Source organism: Balaenoptera borealis, assembly GCF_965194805.1.
Source record: "Balaenoptera borealis genome assembly, chromosome: 5".
Lineage (NCBI taxonomy): Eukaryota > Metazoa > Chordata > Mammalia > Artiodactyla > Balaenopteridae > Balaenoptera > Balaenoptera borealis.
In genome coordinates this window covers 105,705,840-105,725,697 of record NC_138862.1, presented here as the reverse complement: position 1 = coordinate 105,725,697, position 19,858 = coordinate 105,705,840, and the positions used below count along the sequence as shown (strand labels likewise).

General features: G+C 41.1%; 1 protein-coding gene and 1 long non-coding RNA gene across 2 annotated transcripts in view; both read left to right on the top strand.

Moving 5' to 3' along the window:
• Nucleotides 1-19,858, top strand: part of LOC309629842 — a 701,738-nt gene that overhangs the window by 445,073 nt on the left and 236,807 nt on the right. The gene's annotated exons all lie outside the window — the stretch shown is intronic.
• Nucleotides 1-19,858, top strand: part of IQCJ (IQ motif containing J) — a 58,566-nt gene that overhangs the window by 22,941 nt on the left and 15,767 nt on the right. The window contains exon 2 of the mRNA XM_082394264.1: nt 13,927-14,007. Coding sequence (XP_082250390.1) covers nt 13,927-14,007 — 81 coding nt within the window. The remainder of the gene's footprint in view (nt 1-13,926; nt 14,008-19,858) is intronic.

Sequence of the window (19,858 nt, the reverse complement as noted above, 5' to 3'; positions counted from 1 at the left end):
ATTATGACCTTTTGATAGAGGCATTATTACTTCCATTTTACCAATGAAGAAAGAGGCTCAGAGTGCTTTCAGCACTTGTCTAAGTACACTCAGCTAAGAGTGGTGAGGAGGAGAATGAAACTCAGGTTCAATGCCACCAGAGGCCCTGCTTGTAACCGCTAAGTCCCATGGTCAAGTCCATGTGAATGTCACCACATTTGACTCTGGGCACCACATTTAAAAATCACATCGACATCCCCAAGAGCACCAGAGAGTTAAAACTGTGAGGGTTCTGGAACCACGTGAAACTACTACAAAGAGCTGAGGATGTGTAGCTCGAAGAAAAGAAATCTTAGAGGGAACATACAGCTATTCTTAAACATTTGAAGGAATTTTCCTATAAAAGAGGGGCTACGTTGCTCTTCTTGTTCTAGAAAGCAGAACAAGGATCAATGAGCAGGATTTATGGAGAAACAGCTTTATGACTCAGAAAAAATAATGAATTTAGTAAAGATTCAGCCTGCCCAACAGAGTGGACTTCTTTGTTAAGGAGTGAGCTCATGGACACTGGAAGTGCCTAAGAAGAGTGTACATGGCCATCCATCTGAGATGCTGTTGAAAACATTCCTGAAAATGGAAAAGCCTGGATTTGGTTGCTCTTTCTTCTTTTGCCTGGCTTTCTGAGTCTGGGCAAATTACATAACCACCCTGAGCCCATTTCCCCATGTTTAAAAATGAAGCTAGCCATACCGGCTTGACAGTCTTACTGAGCACATGAAATGTGACACCCATGATAGTGACGCCGAATCCGGCTCTGTACCCTGACACCAAATTAGTTCTCAGAGACAAAGTTTTGGGTGAAGTAGAAAAGAATAGCTTTATTGCTTTGCCAGGCAAAGGGGGCCACAGTGGGCTAACGCCCTCAAAACTGTGTCCCAACCTGGAGTTGGCAGTGAGAAGTTTTACAGTGATGGTTCAAAGAGGGTGTGATCAGCTTGTGGACTTTCTTCTGATTGGTTGGTGGTGAGGTAAGTGGGAGTCAGCATCATCAACCTTCTGGTTCCAACCAGTCTTGGGTCTATGTATGGGCTTGTGGGCAGCATACTGTTAACTTCTCCCACCTGGCCGGGGTTTCAGTATCTGCAGAACTGCTCAAAGACGTTGTTATGTGTATCCCTTGATGGGGAAAGAGGACCCTGCCCTAAGGCTGCACTATCATTTCTTGACTGTTCCTCCTTAGTCTCCGCACCCCCTCCCTTCCCTAATTAGCAACTGTTGGAACCTGCTGGTTGGAACTTGGGGAAGGTCCTGGAGGCTGAATGAAGCCTATTTCCTGTAATCAAGAAATGGGGGACCCAGAAAGGCTTTTGTGCCCAGGAGCCCCACAGGGTCCTGCTCTGTATCAATAGAATGGTGCCTTCAATACTGGCTCCTTGCCTCAGGGGCTGTTTGAACTAGAAGGCCTCTCAGGTTCATCCCATCTCCATGATTCTAAGAATTGACCATGTTACTACTTGAAGAACAGTTCATTTGATCAAATGAAGTTTCTGGCTTATCTATGGATTTAATTTACTCTTGTTATGCCAGGGTATTCATATTCATTAATATGAAAAAATAAGAATAAAATTGTTTGATTACCCTCCTGCCCCCTCATCACCACCATCACTAGTTATTTGTAAACAATAATAACTGAAGATTTTTTGGCTGAAACTAGGAAGAAGATTTTTCTTCTGGGGAGATTAGTGTTGTAATGATGTTAGATCAGTGGTTCTTCATTCTGGCTACACTTTGAATCACCAGGAAGTTTAATAAAAATGCATAAGCCCCACCCCAGACAAATCAAATATGAATCTCTGGGGGAGAGATCCTAGAATCAGTATTTCTTAAAAGCTTCCTTTGTGTGATTCTGATGAGGATCTGGGGTTGAGAGCCAGTGGTCTACATGCATTTTAGATTTTTTTTGAGTTATTCAATAATCTCTTTGAGCTTAATTCTCTGAGGACACACTTTCTCTGTGATGTTCAGCTCAGGTCATTTATTTATTAAATCTGGTTATGCTGTTTTTTCATTATCGATTTTAATGTGAGAAGTGAACTCCAGAAGTTTTTTTCCTGCTAATTGACCACAACTCTATATTAAACCCCTCGCTAACACCAACATGTATCTTTCCCAGCTCTATGCTCTCAGGAAGATATGTGAAGATTAATGGTCTCCTCCCCCTTCCTCTGTTCTTTCCCTCTCATTACCTAGAAGCCTGAGAAAGCTGAAAGCTTCTGGAAATGGCCAGTCTGCTTTGCATGCTTAATTTTCCCAGTCATGATTGAGGAATTCCTGGGATGGGATTCAGAGTCTTCCCTCAAAACACCCAGGCCTCTGGGGCGAGCTTCCCTTTCGTGCTTGTCCTAACTGTGGCTACCAGTCCTAAGAATTCTACCCATTTGACTGGAATTCTGAAGATTTTCCTGGTCTGCTTCAGGGCAGGGCTGTGTCCTTGAAAGCTGTCAAATTTGATTGAAAAATTGGTGTACTTTGAGTGAGCAGATTAGGCATTTCATTATAGCTGTAGCTGACTTAGGTGTTAATGTAAATCATCTCAGCTACTTGAAATGACCATAAGTTAAGTGATAGTGGTGTCATAGCAGTTGATTGGTTATTCCCTCTTGGAATGTTACATTTATTCTGAATGCTCAACAGGGTTTTGTGGTAGACAGTTGGTGGGAAGGGAGGGGGAGCTGCAACTCTGTTCTACCTGATACCATCTACAGGGCCAACTGGATGCATTTGTCTCTGTCTGTCTGTCTGTCTCTCTCTCTCAGTGAAGCTTGGCATGTGCCCATAAACAGAGAAGAGCAATTACTAAGACCATTAATTAGGAGGCTGCTTATAACTCTATTGTTTTTAAGAATCATTTATTAACTTAAGTAAGACCTTAGGCTGACTGCTATCAATATTTTTTGTAAATGTTGAATCAGGCCGGGTACCAGAGTAGGAAATGCATGATTGCAACTCACACATTCTTCTGATGTATAATCGCTTTGTGACCCACAAGCAATTATTGACAGAATGAGCTAAAGCTATCTAATTTAAACCTACTGGTATTTGTAGTGTATAGCTTGTTGAGGATGTATGAATTATAACCCCACAGTAACAAAATTGCTGATACTATTTTAAAAATTTCTTTTTGTGAAGACTCGAGCCTTGTCTTTGGTTGCTGCATATATCAACAGGCCCCACAGCACCACACATATATCTCTGTTGCCCAATTTGCTAGTTTGTTTGTAAGGGGTTTAACTTACAGTATTTTTTTGTTGTTGTTGTTAGCTTCTGCTTTATAACAAAGTGAATCAGTTATACATATACAATATGTTCCCATATCTCTTCCCTCTTGCATCTCCCTCCCTCCCACCCTCCCCATCCCACCCCTCTAGGTGGTCACAAAGCACCGAGCTGATCTCCCTGTGCTATGCGGCTGCTTCCCACTAGCTATCTATTTTACATTTGGTAGTGTATATATGTCCATGACACTCTCTCACTTTGTCCCAGCTTACCCTTCCTCCTCCCCATATCCTCAAGTCCACTCTCTAGTAGGTCTGTGTCTTTATTCCCATCTTGCCACTAGGTTCTTCATGGCCTTTTTTTTTTTTTCCTTAGATTCCGTATATATGTGTTAGCATACTGTATTTGTTTTTCTCTTTCTGACTTACTTCACTCTGTATGACAGACTCTAACTCCATCCACCTCATTACAAATACCTCCATTTCATTTCTTTTTATGGCTGAGTAATATTCCATTGTATATATGTGCCACATCTTCTTTATCCATTCATCTGTCGATGGACATTTAGGTTGCTTCCATGTCCTGGCTATTGTAAATAGAGCTGCAATGAACATTTTGGTACATGACTCTTTTTGAACTATGGTTTTCTCGGGGTATATGCCCAATACTAGGATTGCTGGGTCGTATGGTAGTTCTATTTGTAGTTTTTTAAGGAACCTCCATACTGTTCTCCATAGTGGCTGTATCAATTTACATTCCCACCAACAGTGCAAGAGGGTTCCCTTTCCTCCACACCCTCTCCAGCATTTATTGTTTCTAGATTTTTTGATGATGGCCATTCTGACTGGTGTGAGATGATATCTCATTGTAGTTTTGATTTGCATTTCTCTAATGATTAATGATGTTGAGCATTCTTTCATGTGTCTGTTGGCAATCTGTATATCTTCTTTGGAGAAATGTCTGTTTAGGTCTTCTGCCCATTTTTGGATTGGGTTGTTCGTTTTTTTGTTATTGAGCTGCATGAGCTGCTTGTAAATCTTGGAGATTAATCCTTTGTCAGTTGCTTCATTTGCAAATATTTTCTCCCATTCTGATGGTTGTCTTTTGGTCTTGTTTATGGTTTCCTTTGCTGTGCAAAAGCTTTTAAGTTTCATTAGGTCCCATTTGTTTATTTGTGTTTTCTTATTTCTATTTCTCTGGGAGCTGGGTCAAAAAGAATCTTTCTGTGATGTATCTCATAGAGTGTTCTGCCTATGTTTTCCTCTAAGAGTTTGATAGTGTCTGCCCTTACACTTAGGTCTTTAATCCATTTTGAGTTTATTTTTGTGCATAGTGTCAGGGAGTGTTCTAATTTCATATTTTACATGTATCTGTCCAATTTTCCCAGCACCACTTATTGAAGGGGCTGTCTTTTCTCCACTGTATATGCTTGCCTCCTTTATCAAAGATAAGGTGACCATATGTGTGTGGGTTTATCTCTGGGCTTTCTATCCTGTTCCATTGATCTATATTTCTGTTTTTGTGCCAGTACCAAACTGTCTTGATTACTGTAGCTTTGTAATATAGTCTGAAGTCAGGGAGCCTGATTCCCCCAGCTCCATTTTTCGTTCTCAAGATTGCTTTGGCTATTCGGGGTCTTTTGTGTTTCCATACAAATTGTGAAATTTTTTGTTCTAGTCCTGTGAAAAATGCCAGTGGTAGTTTGATAGGGATTGCATTGAATCTGTAGATTGCTTTGGGTAGTAGAGTCATTTTCACAATGTTGATTCTTCCAATCCAGGAACATGGTATATCTCTCCATCTATTTGTATCATCTTTAATTTCTTTCATCAGTGTCTTATAATTTTCTGCATTCAGGTCTTTTGTCTCCTTAGGTAGGTTTATTCCTAGATATTTTATTCTTTTTGTTGCAATGGTAAACGGGAGTGTTTTCTTAATTTCACTTTCAGATTTTTCGTCATTAGTGTATAGAAATGCAAGAGATTTCTGTGCCTTAATTTTGTATCCTACTACGTTACCAAATTCATTGATTAGCTCTAGGAGTTTTCTGGTAGCATCTTTAGGATTCTCTATGTATAGTATCATGTCATCTGCAAACAGTGACAACTTTACTTCTTTCCTGATTTGGATTCCTTTCATTTCTTTGTCTTCTCTGATTGCTGTGGCTAACACTTCCAAAACTATGTTGAATAATAGTGGTAAGAGTGGGCAACCTTGTCTTGTTCCTGATCTTAGTGGAAATGGTTTCAGTTTTTCACCATTGAGGACAATGTTGGCTGTGGGTTTGTCATATATGGCCTTTATTATGTTGAGGAAAGTTCCCTCTATGCCTACTTTCTGCAGGGCTTTTATCATAAATGGGTGTTGAATTTTGTCGAAAGCTTTCTCTGCATCTATTGAGATGATCATATGGTTTTTCTCCTTCAATTTGTTAATATGGTGTATCACATTGATTGATTTGCATATATTGAAGAATCCTTGCATTCCTGGGATAAACCCCACTTGATCATGGTGTATGATCCTTTTAATGTGCTGTTGGATTCTGTTTGCTAGTATTTTGTTGAGGATTTTTGCATCTATGTTCATCAGTGATATTGGCCTGTAGTTTTCTTTCTTTGTGACATCTTTGTCTGGTTTTGGTATCAGGGTGATGGTGGCCTCGTAGAATGAGTTGGGGAGTGTTCCTCCCTCTGCAATATTTTGGAAGAGTTTGAGAAGGATAGGTGTTAGCTCTTCTCTAAATGTTTGATAGAATTCACCTGTGAAGCCATCTGGTCCTGGGCTTTTGTTTGTTGGAAGGTTTTTAATCACAGTTTCAATTTCAGTGCTTGTGATTGGTCTGTTCATATTTTCTATTTCTTCCTGGTTCAGTCTCGGCAGTTTGTGCATTTCTAAGAATATGTCCATTTCTTCCAGGTTGTCCATTTTATTGGCATAGAGTTGCTTGTAGTAATCTCTCATGATCTTTTGTATTTCTGCAGTGTCAGTGGTTACTTCTCCGTTTTCATTTCTAATTCTATTGATTTGAGTCTTCTCCCTTTTTCTCTTGATGAGTCTGGCTAATGGTTTATCAATTTTGTTTATCTTCTCAAAGAACCAGCTTTTAGTTTCATTGATTTTTGCTATTGTTTCCTTCATTTCTTTTTCATTTATTTCTGACCTGATCTTTATGATTTCTTTCCTTCTGCTAGCTTTGGGGTTTTTTTGTTCTTCTTTCTCTAATTGCTTTCGGTGCAAGGTTAGGTTGTTTATTCGAGATGTTTCTTGTTTCTTGAGGTAGGCTTGTATTGCTATAAACTTCCCTCTTAGCACTGCTTTTGCTGCGTCCCATAGGTTTTGGGTCGTTGTATCTCCATTGTCATTTGTTTCTAGGTATTTTTTGATTTCCCCTTTGATTTCTTCAGTGATCACTTCGTTATTAAGTAGTGTATTGTGTAGCCTCCATGTGTTTATATTTTTTACAGATCTTTTCCTGTAATTGATATCTAGTCTCATAGCGTTGTGGTCGGAAAAGATACTTGATACGATTTCAGTTTTCTTAAATTTACTAAGGCTTGATTTGTGACCCAAGATATGATCTATCCTGGAGAATGTTCCATGAGCACTTGAGAAAAATGTGTATTCTGTTGTTTTTGGGTGGAATGTCCTATAAATATCAATTAAGTCCATCTTGTTTAATGTATCATTTAAAGCTTGTGTTTCCTTATTTATTTTCATTTTGGATGATATGTCCATTGGTGAGAGTGGGGTGTTAAAGTCCCCTACTATGATTGTGTTGCTGTCGATTTCCCCTTTTATGGCTGTTAGTATTTGCCTTATGTATTGAGGTGTTCCTATGTTGGGTGCATAAATATTTACAATTGTTATACCTTCCTCTTGGATCGATCCCTTGATCATTATATAGTGGCCTTCTTTGTCTCTTATAATATTCTTTATTTTAAAGTGTATTTTGTCTGATATGAGAATTGCTACTCCAGCTTTCTTTTGATTTCCATTTGCATGGAATATCTTTTTCCATCCCCTCACTTTCACTCTGTATGTGTCTCTAGGTCTGAAGTGGGTCTCTTGTAGACAGCATATATATGGGTCTTGTTTTTGTATCCATTCAGCCAGTCTGTGTCTTTTGGTGGGAGCATTTAATCCATTTACATTCAAGGTAATTATCGATATGTATGTTCCTATTCCCATTTTCTTAAATGTTTTGGGTTTGTTATTGTAGGTGTTTTCCTTGTCTTGTGTTTCTTGCCTAGAGAAGTTCCTTTAGCATTTGTTGTAAAGCTGGTTTGGTGGTGCTGAACTCTCTCAGCTTTTGCTTGTCTGTAAAGGTTTTAATTTCTCCATCACATCTGAATGAGATCCTTGCTGGGTAGAGTAATCTTGGTTGTAGGTTTTTCTCCTTCATCACTTTAAGTATATCCTGCCACTCCCTTCTGGCTTGCAGAGTTTCTGCTGAAAGATCAGATGTTAACCTTATGGGGATTCCCTTGTGTGTTATTTGTTGTTTTTCCCTTGCTGCTTTTAATATGTTTTCTTTATATTTAATTTTTGACAGTTTGATTAATATGTGTCTTGGCGTGTTTCTCCTTGGGTTTATCCTGTATGGGACTCTCTGTGCTTCCTGGACTTGATTAACTATTTCCTTTCCCATATTAGGGAAGTTTTCAACTATAATCTCTTCAAATATTTTCTCAGTCCCTTTCTTTTTCTCTTCTTCTTCTGGGACCCCTATAATTCGAATGTTGGTGCGTTTAATGTTGTCCCAGAGGTCTCTGAGACTGTCCTCAGTTCTTTTCATTCTTTTTTCTTTATCCTGCTCTGCAGTAGTTATTTCCACCATTTTATCTTCCAGGTCACTTATCCTTTCTTCTGCCTCAGTTATTCTGCTATTGATCCCGTCTAGAGTATTTTTAATTTCATGTATTGTGTTTTTCATCATTGCTTGGTTCCTCTTTAGTTCTTCTATGTCCTTGTTAAATGTTTCTTGCATTTTGTCTATTCTATTTCCAAGATTTTGGATCATCCTTACTATTATTATTCTGAATTCTTTTTCAGGTAGACTATGTATTTCCTCTTCATTTGTTAAGTCTGGTGTGTTTTGACCCTGCTCCTTCATCTGCTGTGTGTTTTTCTGTCGTCTCATTTTGCTTATCTTACTGTGTTTGGGGTCTCCTTTTCACAGGCTGCAGGTTCGTAGTACCCGTTGTTTTTGGTATCTGTCCCCAGTGGCTAAGGTTGGTTCAGTGGGTTGTGTAGGCTTCCTGGTGGAGGGGACTATTGCCTGTGTTCTGGTGGATGAGGTTGGATCTTGTCTTTCTGGTGGGCACGTCCACGTCTGGTGGTGTGTTTTGGGGTGTCTGTGGCCTTATGATTTTAGGCAGCCTCTCTGCTAATGGATGGGGATGTGTTCCTGTCTTGCTAGTTGTTTGGCATAGGGTGTCCAGCCCTGTAGCTTGCTGGTCGTTGAGTGAAGCTGGGTCTTGATGTTGAGATGGAGATCTCTGAGAGATTTTCGCCATTTGGTATTACGTGGAGCTGGTAGGTCTCTTGTGGACCAGTGTCCTGAAGTTGGCTCTCCTGCCTCAGAGGCACAGCCCTGATGCCTGGCTGGAGCACCAAGAGCCTTTCATCCACACAGCTCAGAATATAGGGGAGAAAAAAATAGAAAGAAAGATTATAAAATAAAATAAAGCTATTATAATAAAAAATAAGAAAAAAATTAAGAGTAAATGTATTCAGAAAAAATTTTTTTTTAATTTTTAAAAATAGATTTATTAATTTTTTATAGTAAAAAATAAGAAAAAAATTATTTAGAAAAAAATTTATTAAGAAAAAAAATTTTAATTTTTTAGAATAAAAAATATGAAAAAACTTATTAAAAATTTTTTTAATTTCTAAAAATAGAAAATACGGAAAAAATTATTAAGAAAACATATATTAGGAAAATAAATTTTTTTAAGGAAAAAAAAAAAAAACGGACGGACCTAACCCTAGGACTAATGGTGAAAGAAAAGCTATACAGACAAAATCTCACCCAGAAGCATACACATATACACTCACAAAAAAAGGAAAAGGGGAAAAATTAATATATCCTGCTCCTAAAGTCCACCTCTTGAATTTGGGATGATTCGTTGTCTGTTCAGGTATTCAACAGATGCAGGCACATCAAGTTGTTTGTGGAGCTTTTAATACGCTGCTTCTGAGGCTGCTGGGAGAGATTTCCCTTTCTCTTCTTTGTTCGTACAGCTCCCGGGGTTCAGCTTTGGATTTGGACCCGCCTCTGCATGTACGTCACCTGAGGGCGTCTGTTCCCCACCCAGACAGAACGGGGTTAAAGGAGCAGCTGCTTCGGGGGCTCTGGCTCACTCTGCCCACGGGGAGGGAGCTGTACGGAGGAGGCGGGGCGAGCCTGCGGCGGCAGAGGCCGGCGTGATGTTGCAGCAGCCTGAGGCGCGCCGTGCCTTCTCCCAGGGAATTTGTCCCCGGATCACGGGAGCCTGGCAGTGGCGAGCTGCACCGGCTCCTGGGAGGGGCGGTGTGGAGAGTGACCTGTGCTCGCACACAGGCTTCTTGGTGGCAGCAGCAGCAACCTTAGCATCTCCTGCCCGTCTCTGGGATCCCCGCTGATAGCTGCGGCTCATGCCTGTCTCTGGAGTTCGTCTACGCGGCGCTCTGAATCCCCTCTCCTTGCGCGCCGCGAAACAAAGAGGCAAGAAAAAGTCTCTTGCCTCTTCGGTGGCTGCAGACCTCCTCTCAGGCTCCCTCCCGGCTAGCCGCGGCGCGCCAACCCCTTCAGGCTGTGTTCACCCCGCCAGCCCTAGTCCTCTCCCTGCGATCCGGCTGAAGCCCACGCCTCGGCTCCCAGCCCCCGCCCGCCCCGGCGGGTGAGCAGACAAGCCTCTCGCGCTGGTGAGTGCTGCTCGGCGCCGAGCCTCTGTGAGGGAATCTCTCCGTTTTTCCCTCTGTGCCCCTGTTGCTGTGGGATCCGCGCTGATAGCTGCGGCTCGCACCCGTCTCTAGAGTTCTTTTAGGTGGCGCTCTGAATCCCCTCTCCTTGCGCGCCACGAAACAAAGAGGGAAGAAAAAGTCTCTTGCCTCTTCGGCAGCTGCAGACTTTTTCCCGGACTCCCTCCCGGCTAGCACCAAAGCCCGAGCCTCAGCTCCCAGCCCCTGCCCGCCTCGGCGGGTGAGCAGACAAGCCTCTCGGGCTGGTGAGTGCTGGTCGGCACCGATCCTCCGTGCGGGAATCTCTCCTCTTTGCCCTCCGCACCCCTGTGGCTGCGCTCTCCTCCGCGGCTCCGAAGCTCCCCCCTCTGCCACCCGCAGACTCTGCCCGCGAAGGGGCTTCCTAGTGCCTGGACACCTTTCCTCCTTCACGGCTCCCTCCCGCTGGTGCAGGTCCCGTCCCTATTCTTTTGTCTCTGTTATTTCTTTTTTCTTTTGCCCTACCCAAGTACGTGGGGATTTTCTTGCCTTTCGGGAGGTCTGACGTCTTCCGCCAGCGTTCAGTGGGTGTTCTGTAGGAGCAGTTCCATGTGTAGATGTATTTCTACTGTATCTGTGGGAAGGAAGGTGATCTCCGCATCTTACTCTTCCGCCATCTTGCCCCTCTTTTTCTACAGTATTTTAAAATATCCTTTTTATAAGGCTGCTGTTCCCACAAGACCATAGAATTATAAAAATGAGACTTTCCAGCCTACCAACACTGGATTAGGTCTCTCCGTGTTTCCCCTTTAATAACATCCATCACATTTTTAGTTACTCATTCAATATACATCTTCTCCTAGATTGTAGGAACATCAGAACAGGAAACATGTCTAGTGTTTTCATCATTGTGTCCCCCATGTTTTGCATCATTCCTGGCATAGAGGAGACCTTTAATATATCTGTAAATGAGTGAATAAGGTTAAATTAATAATGGTAAACCTGAATACCAACAGCACAGACCAGGCAAGAGTGTTTTTTTCCTTGCCCCTCAGCATCCCACCTGGGCAACCACAGAGCTGTCTTGGGCTGATGGTACCACCTAGTGGCCATGTGTGAATATATCTGATCTACCATGTTTTCCCCACCACTTGTTATTCCTTTCTCGAGAGGATACATTCATTATCCTAATGATGTCTCCAGCACAATTTTTTCTTATCTTTTTCTTTTCTTTACTGTAATTATAATCCTGGTCTTCATTACCTGGTTAATTTGAATACCCACCTAAATAATTTCCTTCATTCTCCTTGCTCACACCCACCACAAACCATTCTAAAACATCCCATTCATCACATTTTCCTGCTTCACATGCTTTGTTTCCCTGTAGCAACGTTTTTCAAACTGTAGGTCACAATCCACTGATTGTTTGTTAAACCAATTTGATGGGTCACCCCTGGCCTTTTAGAAAATCTGAAATATGTTTAAATAATATCAGAGTACCCTACATGTAGTTGGAGAAATAATATTTCTTGAAACTTATGTTTCAGTTTTAAACACACACACACACACCCTTACCACATGCATATGTATTGGATTGGGTTGTCAAATACTTTATCTATGAAAACCACAGTCAGTAGAAATTTAATAAAAGACTGATATTAAATCCTCCAAGCGGTACTTTGTAGTGGTGAGACTTGAGTTTTAATGCGGTTTCTGCTGAGTTGAACATAACCTCTTTGAGCTTCAGATTTCTCAGCTCTACACTGGGGAAAATAATTCTTGATTGATAAAGGCTACTGTGAGAATTAAATGAGCTAATACAAGTAAAATGTCACGACAGTGTTTTGTACACATTGTGTGGCCAATGACTATTCCTCTTCTGCTTGTACAAACTCATTTCCTTTTATGCTCCTCCTTGTATCTTCCTCTTCCACAAAATTTCTCTTTATTGTCCCCAAATAACCTGAACATTTCACCTCCACTCTTGTTTTTTTCTGAAGAACATAGGTCACTTTTATAATCATTTAACAATGGCACTTCAAACCGTCATTGCAATAAAAGAATACATTCATTTGTTTAGTTTGATGCTCACAGTCATGGATACAAATTGCCATCAGAGATTCCAATAATGTGGGTATAGTCACTTTCAGTGAATCATTTTGCTGTCTCAATAAAGTCACAGGTGAACAAAACCCTTTAGGTGGTGCAGAAAGAGACCAGATTTAACTGGACCCAACCGATAGTTGTGTCCAAGGTCCCCTTATCCTGAGTGGGCAGGCCCAGTAAATAGCTTCCTACACTCCTCTCCCTTTTCTTGCATCTTCAGAATGGGACCTCAGTGGGGTTTAGTCCTGCCTGGGCCTGCCTAGGTTGCATTTCTGGTATCAATGACTTAAGTTTTTTTTTTTTTTTTTTACATTGATATATAGTTGATTTACAATATTATCTTAGTTTCAGGTGTGCAGCTTAGTGATTTAAAATTTTTATAGATTATATTTCATTTAAAGTTATTGTAAAATATTGGCTATATTCCTTGTGCTGTACAATATATTCTTGTAGCTTATTTACTTTATACACAGTAGTGTGTACCTCTTAATCCTCTACCCCTATCTTGCCCCTCCTCTCCTTCCCTCTTCCCACTGGTAACCACTAGTTTGTTCTCTGTGTCTGTGAGTCTGTTTCTGTTTTGATATATTCATTCATTTGTTTTATGTTTTAGATTCCACATATAAGTGATAATATACAGTATTTGTCTTTTTCTGTCTGGCTTATTTCACTAAGCATAATACCTTCAAGGTCCATCCATGTTGTTGCAAAGGACAAAATTTCATTCTTTTTTATGGCTGAGTAATATTCTAGTGTGTGTGTGTGTGTGTATATACATATATATATATATATATATATATATATATATATATATATATGTATATACACACACCACAACTGCTTTATCCATTCATCTGTTGGTGGACACTTAGGTTGCTTCCATATCTTGGCTATGGTAAATAATGCTGCTATGAACATTGGGGTGCATGTATCTTTTCAAATTAGTGTTTTTGTTTTCTTTGGATTCTACTCCTTTGTTTTAATATCTTCCTCATATGTATTACCTTTTACATCTCAACTTACTAATTCCTGTCCATTCTTCAAAACCGAGTGCAACTGCCATAGTCTCCATGAAGCCTTCCTTGACCACTGTAGCACCCAGTGATTGTCTTATAGGCTCATAGGAGCAGTGACCATATATTCATAGTCCTCCGTCTTTCTCCAGGGCAGACTGATGCTCTGCTCATAGCGGGAGCTCTGAAAACGCTTACAGAATGAAAGGAGGAAAGGTTCAATGGTAGTGACACCATTGGGAATGAATGAGGTTCTCTCTACAACTTACTAGTTGGACAATACAATGGGATTTGTAACACTCTTCTTACGGTTTTTATTCCCCTGAACTGGTCTAATATTCTGCTTTCCTCTTTGCTTAAAGTAAATGATTTACATGCCTTAGATATGAATGTTGAGCTGAATGGTAGAAATCAAAAGAAAAGCAATGTTAAAAGGCAAAACAACAATTTCTTTCTATGGTATGGTTATTTATCCACCATCCATCAATAGGAACTTTTAGGACTCTATTAATAAAATGAACAAAATTGCATATATATTTGCTTTTTCAATTAAATCCAAATTGGCAGCTTTATTGATATAAATGATAACTTTACGGATTCAGCTATATTGAGGCATTATTTCTGTTTGTAGTCACCAGCTGGCCATGGATGTGGAGAATAATATTGAAAAGTATCACCTCAATCTACAGCTCTTGGAATCAAAGGTGAAAATGTAAGTTATTTCAAAGTTTACATTAAAGTTTTTGTTTTACAGATCTTGCTTTATTAATCTCTGAACTATTCTGGAATTTGGGGGTATAAGAATTACACATTGAGTTCACATTTATATGTTACACATTATTTCTTCCCTGTTGTAAGTAGCAACAAAGCTGTTTTGGGCACACAGCACCATCCACTGGATAATGTAGGGAATTATTTGACTGGCATCACTTCCTCATTTCTTGGTTTTTCCCTTTCAGGCAGAGTAATATTCTTCAGCTTCCACCAGCATTTTCCACTGCTTTTCTTCTTGGTAACTTGATTTATTCCACCTTGGAACAACTTGGTTATTTCTACCTCAGACCATGTCTTTTACACACACACACACACACACACACACACACATCCTTTCAACCCTCTTCCTTCTTTCTGTTTCCAGTCCAGCTCTTGTCCAGTTATTTTGGGAAAATATTTTTTCCCTTTCTTTCTCATTTCTTGTCCTTTTCTTTCTTATTCTTTCTTGGCCAAATGAGAGTCCCCTTCCCCCACAAAAAATGACTATCACATAAAAATACTACTAAATACACCTCAGTATTAACAAAAAGAAAACTAATAAGATCCAAAGTGAGACAGGCTGTATTCTAGAACAAAATAACAACCTTCTAAAACCATTAGTAAATAGAAAAGGGGCCCATCATAATCACTTTAGAAGCAATTTTAAACTATTCATGTTTGCTCTCTGTGATCCTTTCCCATTCAGATTTTCCTTCAGGGGTGCATTATAAGCATAACCAGTGAGGGTGTATATAATCTCTCTCTTTCTCTCTCTCTCTCTCTCACACACACACACACACACACACACACACACACACACACACACCCCACACACACAGAGCTTAACATTCTGAGAAGCATGTTTCTGGAGAATTTAAACATATCTGACCTTGGCCGGGATCACTGATCATTTACAAAAAGCCCATAGAGGAATCTTTTAGAAAAGAAGTCACCTTAAAGACAAGAGCCTTGAGGTGTACAACTTTGAAGAAGTAAGCCATTTCTAGATTTAGGAATTGAAACAGAAATGACACAGATATGCAATATCCTGCTGGATAAAAGCAAATATTAATACACACCCCTGTAAATCTACGTTAACATTGGTTTTCAGTAAAATGCTTGCCTCTGAGCGAGCACATAGGGCTGTCTCTCAAGGTAAAGTTCAAACGTGGCTTCTGAACCAGTCGGGTCCCCTGCTAGGTGTCACTCTTACTAAATGAATAATGAATCAGGCTACCAAATGGTTTTATGTAAGCAGTGTGTCAGCCTCACTCCACAAGATGTTAGTTTCCAAACATACGTTGCCTTCTCCTTAGAAATTTTCTCATTAAGATAACGTCCTCTTAACTGAAAAAGCACTGGAAAGGAAAGTTGGTTGTGTGAAAAATTAGAGTGATTAATTTGAATGCTGAAATGAAGTTAAGAAACATCCCTGGTCTTTTTTAGTTTTTGTCTTCTCCAGTCTGTAGAGACAGAGGGGCAGGTGCCAGGAGAGGGAGCCGGCAAAGAAAAAAAATCTCTGTGCCTGAAGTCCAGCAGCTCAGAGAGTCTGGGATTTTATGTGTAGTTGGTGTAATGGAGGCGTCTCAGCTCAGTGAGGGGCAAACAGAATGGTTTTATCTCTTCTAATAACTCTGAACCCCATTTCCACTCACTGGAGAGGGATGAGGGAGAGAAGACTTAATCTTGCCCAATAATGGAATTTCAGTCCCATCGGAGAATTTAGTCCAGTTCAGTGACTCTTGTCTAATCTGGTTATTAAATTCTTAACTCTCATGACAGTTTGAACACCTCCCCTCCACACATATTAGACCTTCCCTACAGCTGTGCAGCCGGCTCCCCTCCCTTCCCTCTCCCCTCTCCTCTTTCCACTCTCCCTGCCGTCTCCCTTTCCTTCTCTTCTCCTCCCCTCCCCTCCTGCTGTCACCTCACACCTTCTGCGTGCTAAACACCAAGGCTGCCCCAGGTTTCCCGTGGATCATGAGCACTTGCACGCCCAGGCAGTTCCTTCCTTAGAAATAGCTCTAAGCGTTGACACCCTGTGGAAAGGGTCACTGGGTCTCCCCTGAGCTGCACCCCTCGTTGTGTCCCTTGCCTTGCTGGCTGTCTCCCCCAGGCTGACCTTGACATCCTCAACAGGGAGGATCTTGGCATATCCCCATTCCTGCTTCCCAAGGGACCTTTAGACCTGGAGAGCATTGGATATGAAAGATGGGTCTCGTCCCATGTTCCAGAGTCACTGTCAATCTCCACAGGATTTCTCTTAGGGTCTTCTGTCTTCTCTGGGTGGGATCCAGCTGGACATCTACCTTTCCCCAGTAGAAGGGGGTTAGGGAGAAGCAGGAGTTACTGTACCATAACATCTGCTTTCCTGGAAACTCTCCAGTCCCCTCCCTGATGAGGAGAGAACAATAGGTTCCTGTGAAGGTTTTATGGACAGTCCAGCCCCTGCAAGCCCTGAGGTGGGATGTACCTTGGCAGGCCAATCTCTGAACGTAAAAGATAAGGCAAGGTGAGAACTGTTCCCAGATGTGGGCTGCCTCCACAGTGTACCTGCAGTAGTGGGAACCCGGGTTGGGGTTGGATGGGGCAGGAAAGGGTCTCAATTGTTCCCTCATACTCAGGACAACATAAAAAGGAAATAATCAGGTAAGAAAGCCTAAAACTCTATGTGGCAGTGCAAAGTATCCGTGGAAGGAATTAGAGGCCTGTGGGGAAAGAACATGTGTGTTGAGGGGTGGAACTTAGAGGAACTCTCAGGAAGAGCGCATTCCCTGGTTCATGAATGCCACTGTTCAGAGGTAATTTTGAGTTTTAGACTTGGAGGATCAAAGAACTGCATCAAAAGGGTGAAAGCAATCAGGATTGCACAGCTATTAATAAAAAGTCACTTTAGGAGGTGAAAGGCAAGTTTTCTGAAGATCAAGCAAAGGCAACCTTCTTAAGTTGGAAAATTTAGTGAAAGCAAAAGTAATAGGGAAAGCACCACAACAAGGGCTCTCAGCGCAACCCTAAGACTGAAGACAAAAGTACTCTTAAGGGCCAAGGCTGCCGGAGGGTCTGGGAATGACTGCACACAGCAAAGGAGTGCAGGTTTTAGCAGGGAGGCCTGACTGCCGAAGAAGGAAATGGACCCTCCAAATCCCTTCGAATCTCTGCCCTTTACGTTGGGGTCACTCCTTGCATGTTGCAGTGAGATCTAGAATGCATCTTCTGAATACAAGCCATCATTTAAAAATTGTTCATTAATTGTTTGCAATCCCCCTCTTTATGTTTTAACAATATATTTATTTTGTGATGGAACAACATAGAGATCTATTGAATATGAATCATCTTTTAAAAGTCTGCTCATTAAATATGTTCAATTCCTCTCTGTATTTTTTATTAATATATTTTATTTACTGATGAAATAACATTTAGATTTATAAGGGGGAGAGAGAGAGACAAAGACAGACACACTCTTGAGAAGGAGGACAATTCCCAAAATAGTGTCAAGATATTTTTCAATAAAAGCTTGTTTAATTACATTTGTTTGAGAGTAATGCCTATCAACTTTAGTCAAAAGTTTAATTAAATGAAGATATGAGAGAAGAGTGGTTGAGAACACAGACTTTGGAGTTAGATCACCCTAGGTTCAAATACCAGCTCTGTTCCTTACCTGCTGTGTGAACTTGGGAGCACTGCTTACCTCTCTGGGCCTTAGTTTCACTCCTCTGTAAAATGAGAATGGTAACCATGTCTTAAAGGATTGTAGTGAGCCTTTCAACGAGAAAATCCAAGAAAAACATTCAGTCCAGTGTGTCTGTTCCATGCAGTTGTACTTTTTCTAAACATATTTTTACATCAAATTGGGCTAATAAAATATTTCCAATAAAGATCCTCAGGAATCCAACATATCATATCAATGTATATGATTTGCATGTATTACTTAAAAATATTTGAAAGTGTTTGATTTTCTTAAGTAATTATAATGATTTATCTAGGACGTCTATTTGTCAAGTTTGGGGCTAAGTGACTTAAATACCGTATCCCTGACTCCTTGCAAGAATTACAAAGAAGTTATTGTTGTTCCCATTTTGTGCATAAGCAAAATGTAGGCCACTACGTTTAGTATTTTTCCCAAGGCCACAGCTATTGAGAAGTGAAACTGAGCAAGAATCTATATCACTCTAAACACATTTAGTTTCTGGGAGGTTCCTTCAAGATGGTAACATAGAAAGATCCTGAACCATTTCTTCCCACAGACACACTGAATCTACATCTACCTATGGAACAATTACCTCTGAAAAAAACAAAACAAAACAAAAACATCCCGAAAAACTGGTGGAGTGACCCCTTCACGTTGGGCAAACAAGAGGGAAACCACATCAAAGTGGGTAGGAAAGGCCGAGACACAAGCTCTCCATGAGCCCTATCCCTGGTGACGACCCCCATTCGGGAGGGAACTCAAAACCCGGAGCTTCTCTCTGAGGAGCAAAAGAATTATACCCCACATTGAGCACCCCAACTTTCATGACTGGAAACTGAGAGATGAGCCCCCGAAACATTTGGCTTTGAAGACCAATGGAGCTTGTGCCCCTGAGATCCTAGAGGCTGTGGTGAACTAAGGAACATCTCTTAAAGGGCCCTCATGCAGATTCACCCACTCCAGGGCTCAGCGCAGAAGCAGCCCTTTAAAAAGTGCCCAGACTTTATGTGAAAGAAATTCATTTGCTAATTTTAAAGCTGGTCAGCCCCAGCTCACAGGCTACTCTCGACATTGGAGGGGAAGGATATAGACTATAACTAATGGAGAAAGTGTTCTTTTTTTTTTTTTTTTAAAGAGTTTTTTGATGTGGACCATTTTTAAAGCCTTTATTGAATTTGTTACAATACTGCTTCTGTTTTATGTTCTGGTTTTTTTGGCCGCAAGGCATGTGGGATCTTAGTTCCCCAACCAGGGATCAAACCCACACCCCCTGCATTGGAAGGTAAAGTCATAACCACAAGACCACCAGGGAAGTCCCTGGAGAAAGTGTTCTTAAATATCTACCACTCTTAGGGCACAGCAAGAGGCAGGAGACCCAGGAGCTCAGTCTTGATGTGAAAGGGGCAGGCTTCTCATTAAATACGCATCTAAGGGCTGCCTGTAAACCTTGCCTGGGACCTCGGAGGGTGAGCGCTATCTTCAGGTTCTCCCTCTGCCGTACTTCAGAGCTTCAGCGTCTCTTGGAGAGGAGCTCTCATATGTGTCTGGTACCCCAGTTTTTACCTCTGGTGCCCTGTTTATTGTGGCTGCCACCCAGGGGATATTACCTCCTTGATCTCCTTCTGGTTCTGGAGGCCAGCAGGGCTTGTGCCCGTGGTCCCACAAGACTGTATAAATTTGTATTTTTTGAAAGCTGCTGCCTGAGGGTCTGGCTTCCAATCAGTCCAGATCCAGGTGCTGACTGAGATCCTCCCCTTTGTGACACTGACTGGTCTTGTCACCCCCTTACCTACTGGGAGTTATTAAAAATAAAAAGGGTTGCTTGGATAAGCAGAGGTTTGAGAGACAAGCAAGAGCTGGGGCAAGGTTGAATGATAAGGTTTGTCTCCTGCACAAGGCCAACCCTTCAAGACTGGGAGAGATGGCTGTTTCATCCAAAGCATAGAAACCAACACAGAGAACCAAGCAAAGTGAAGAAACAGAGGATTATGTTCCAAATGAAAGAACAAGATAAAACCTCAGGAAAAAACCTTAATGAAATGGAGATAAGTAAATTACCTGATAAAGCATTCAGAGTAATGGTCATAAATATGCTCACTGAACTCAGAAGAATGAATGAATA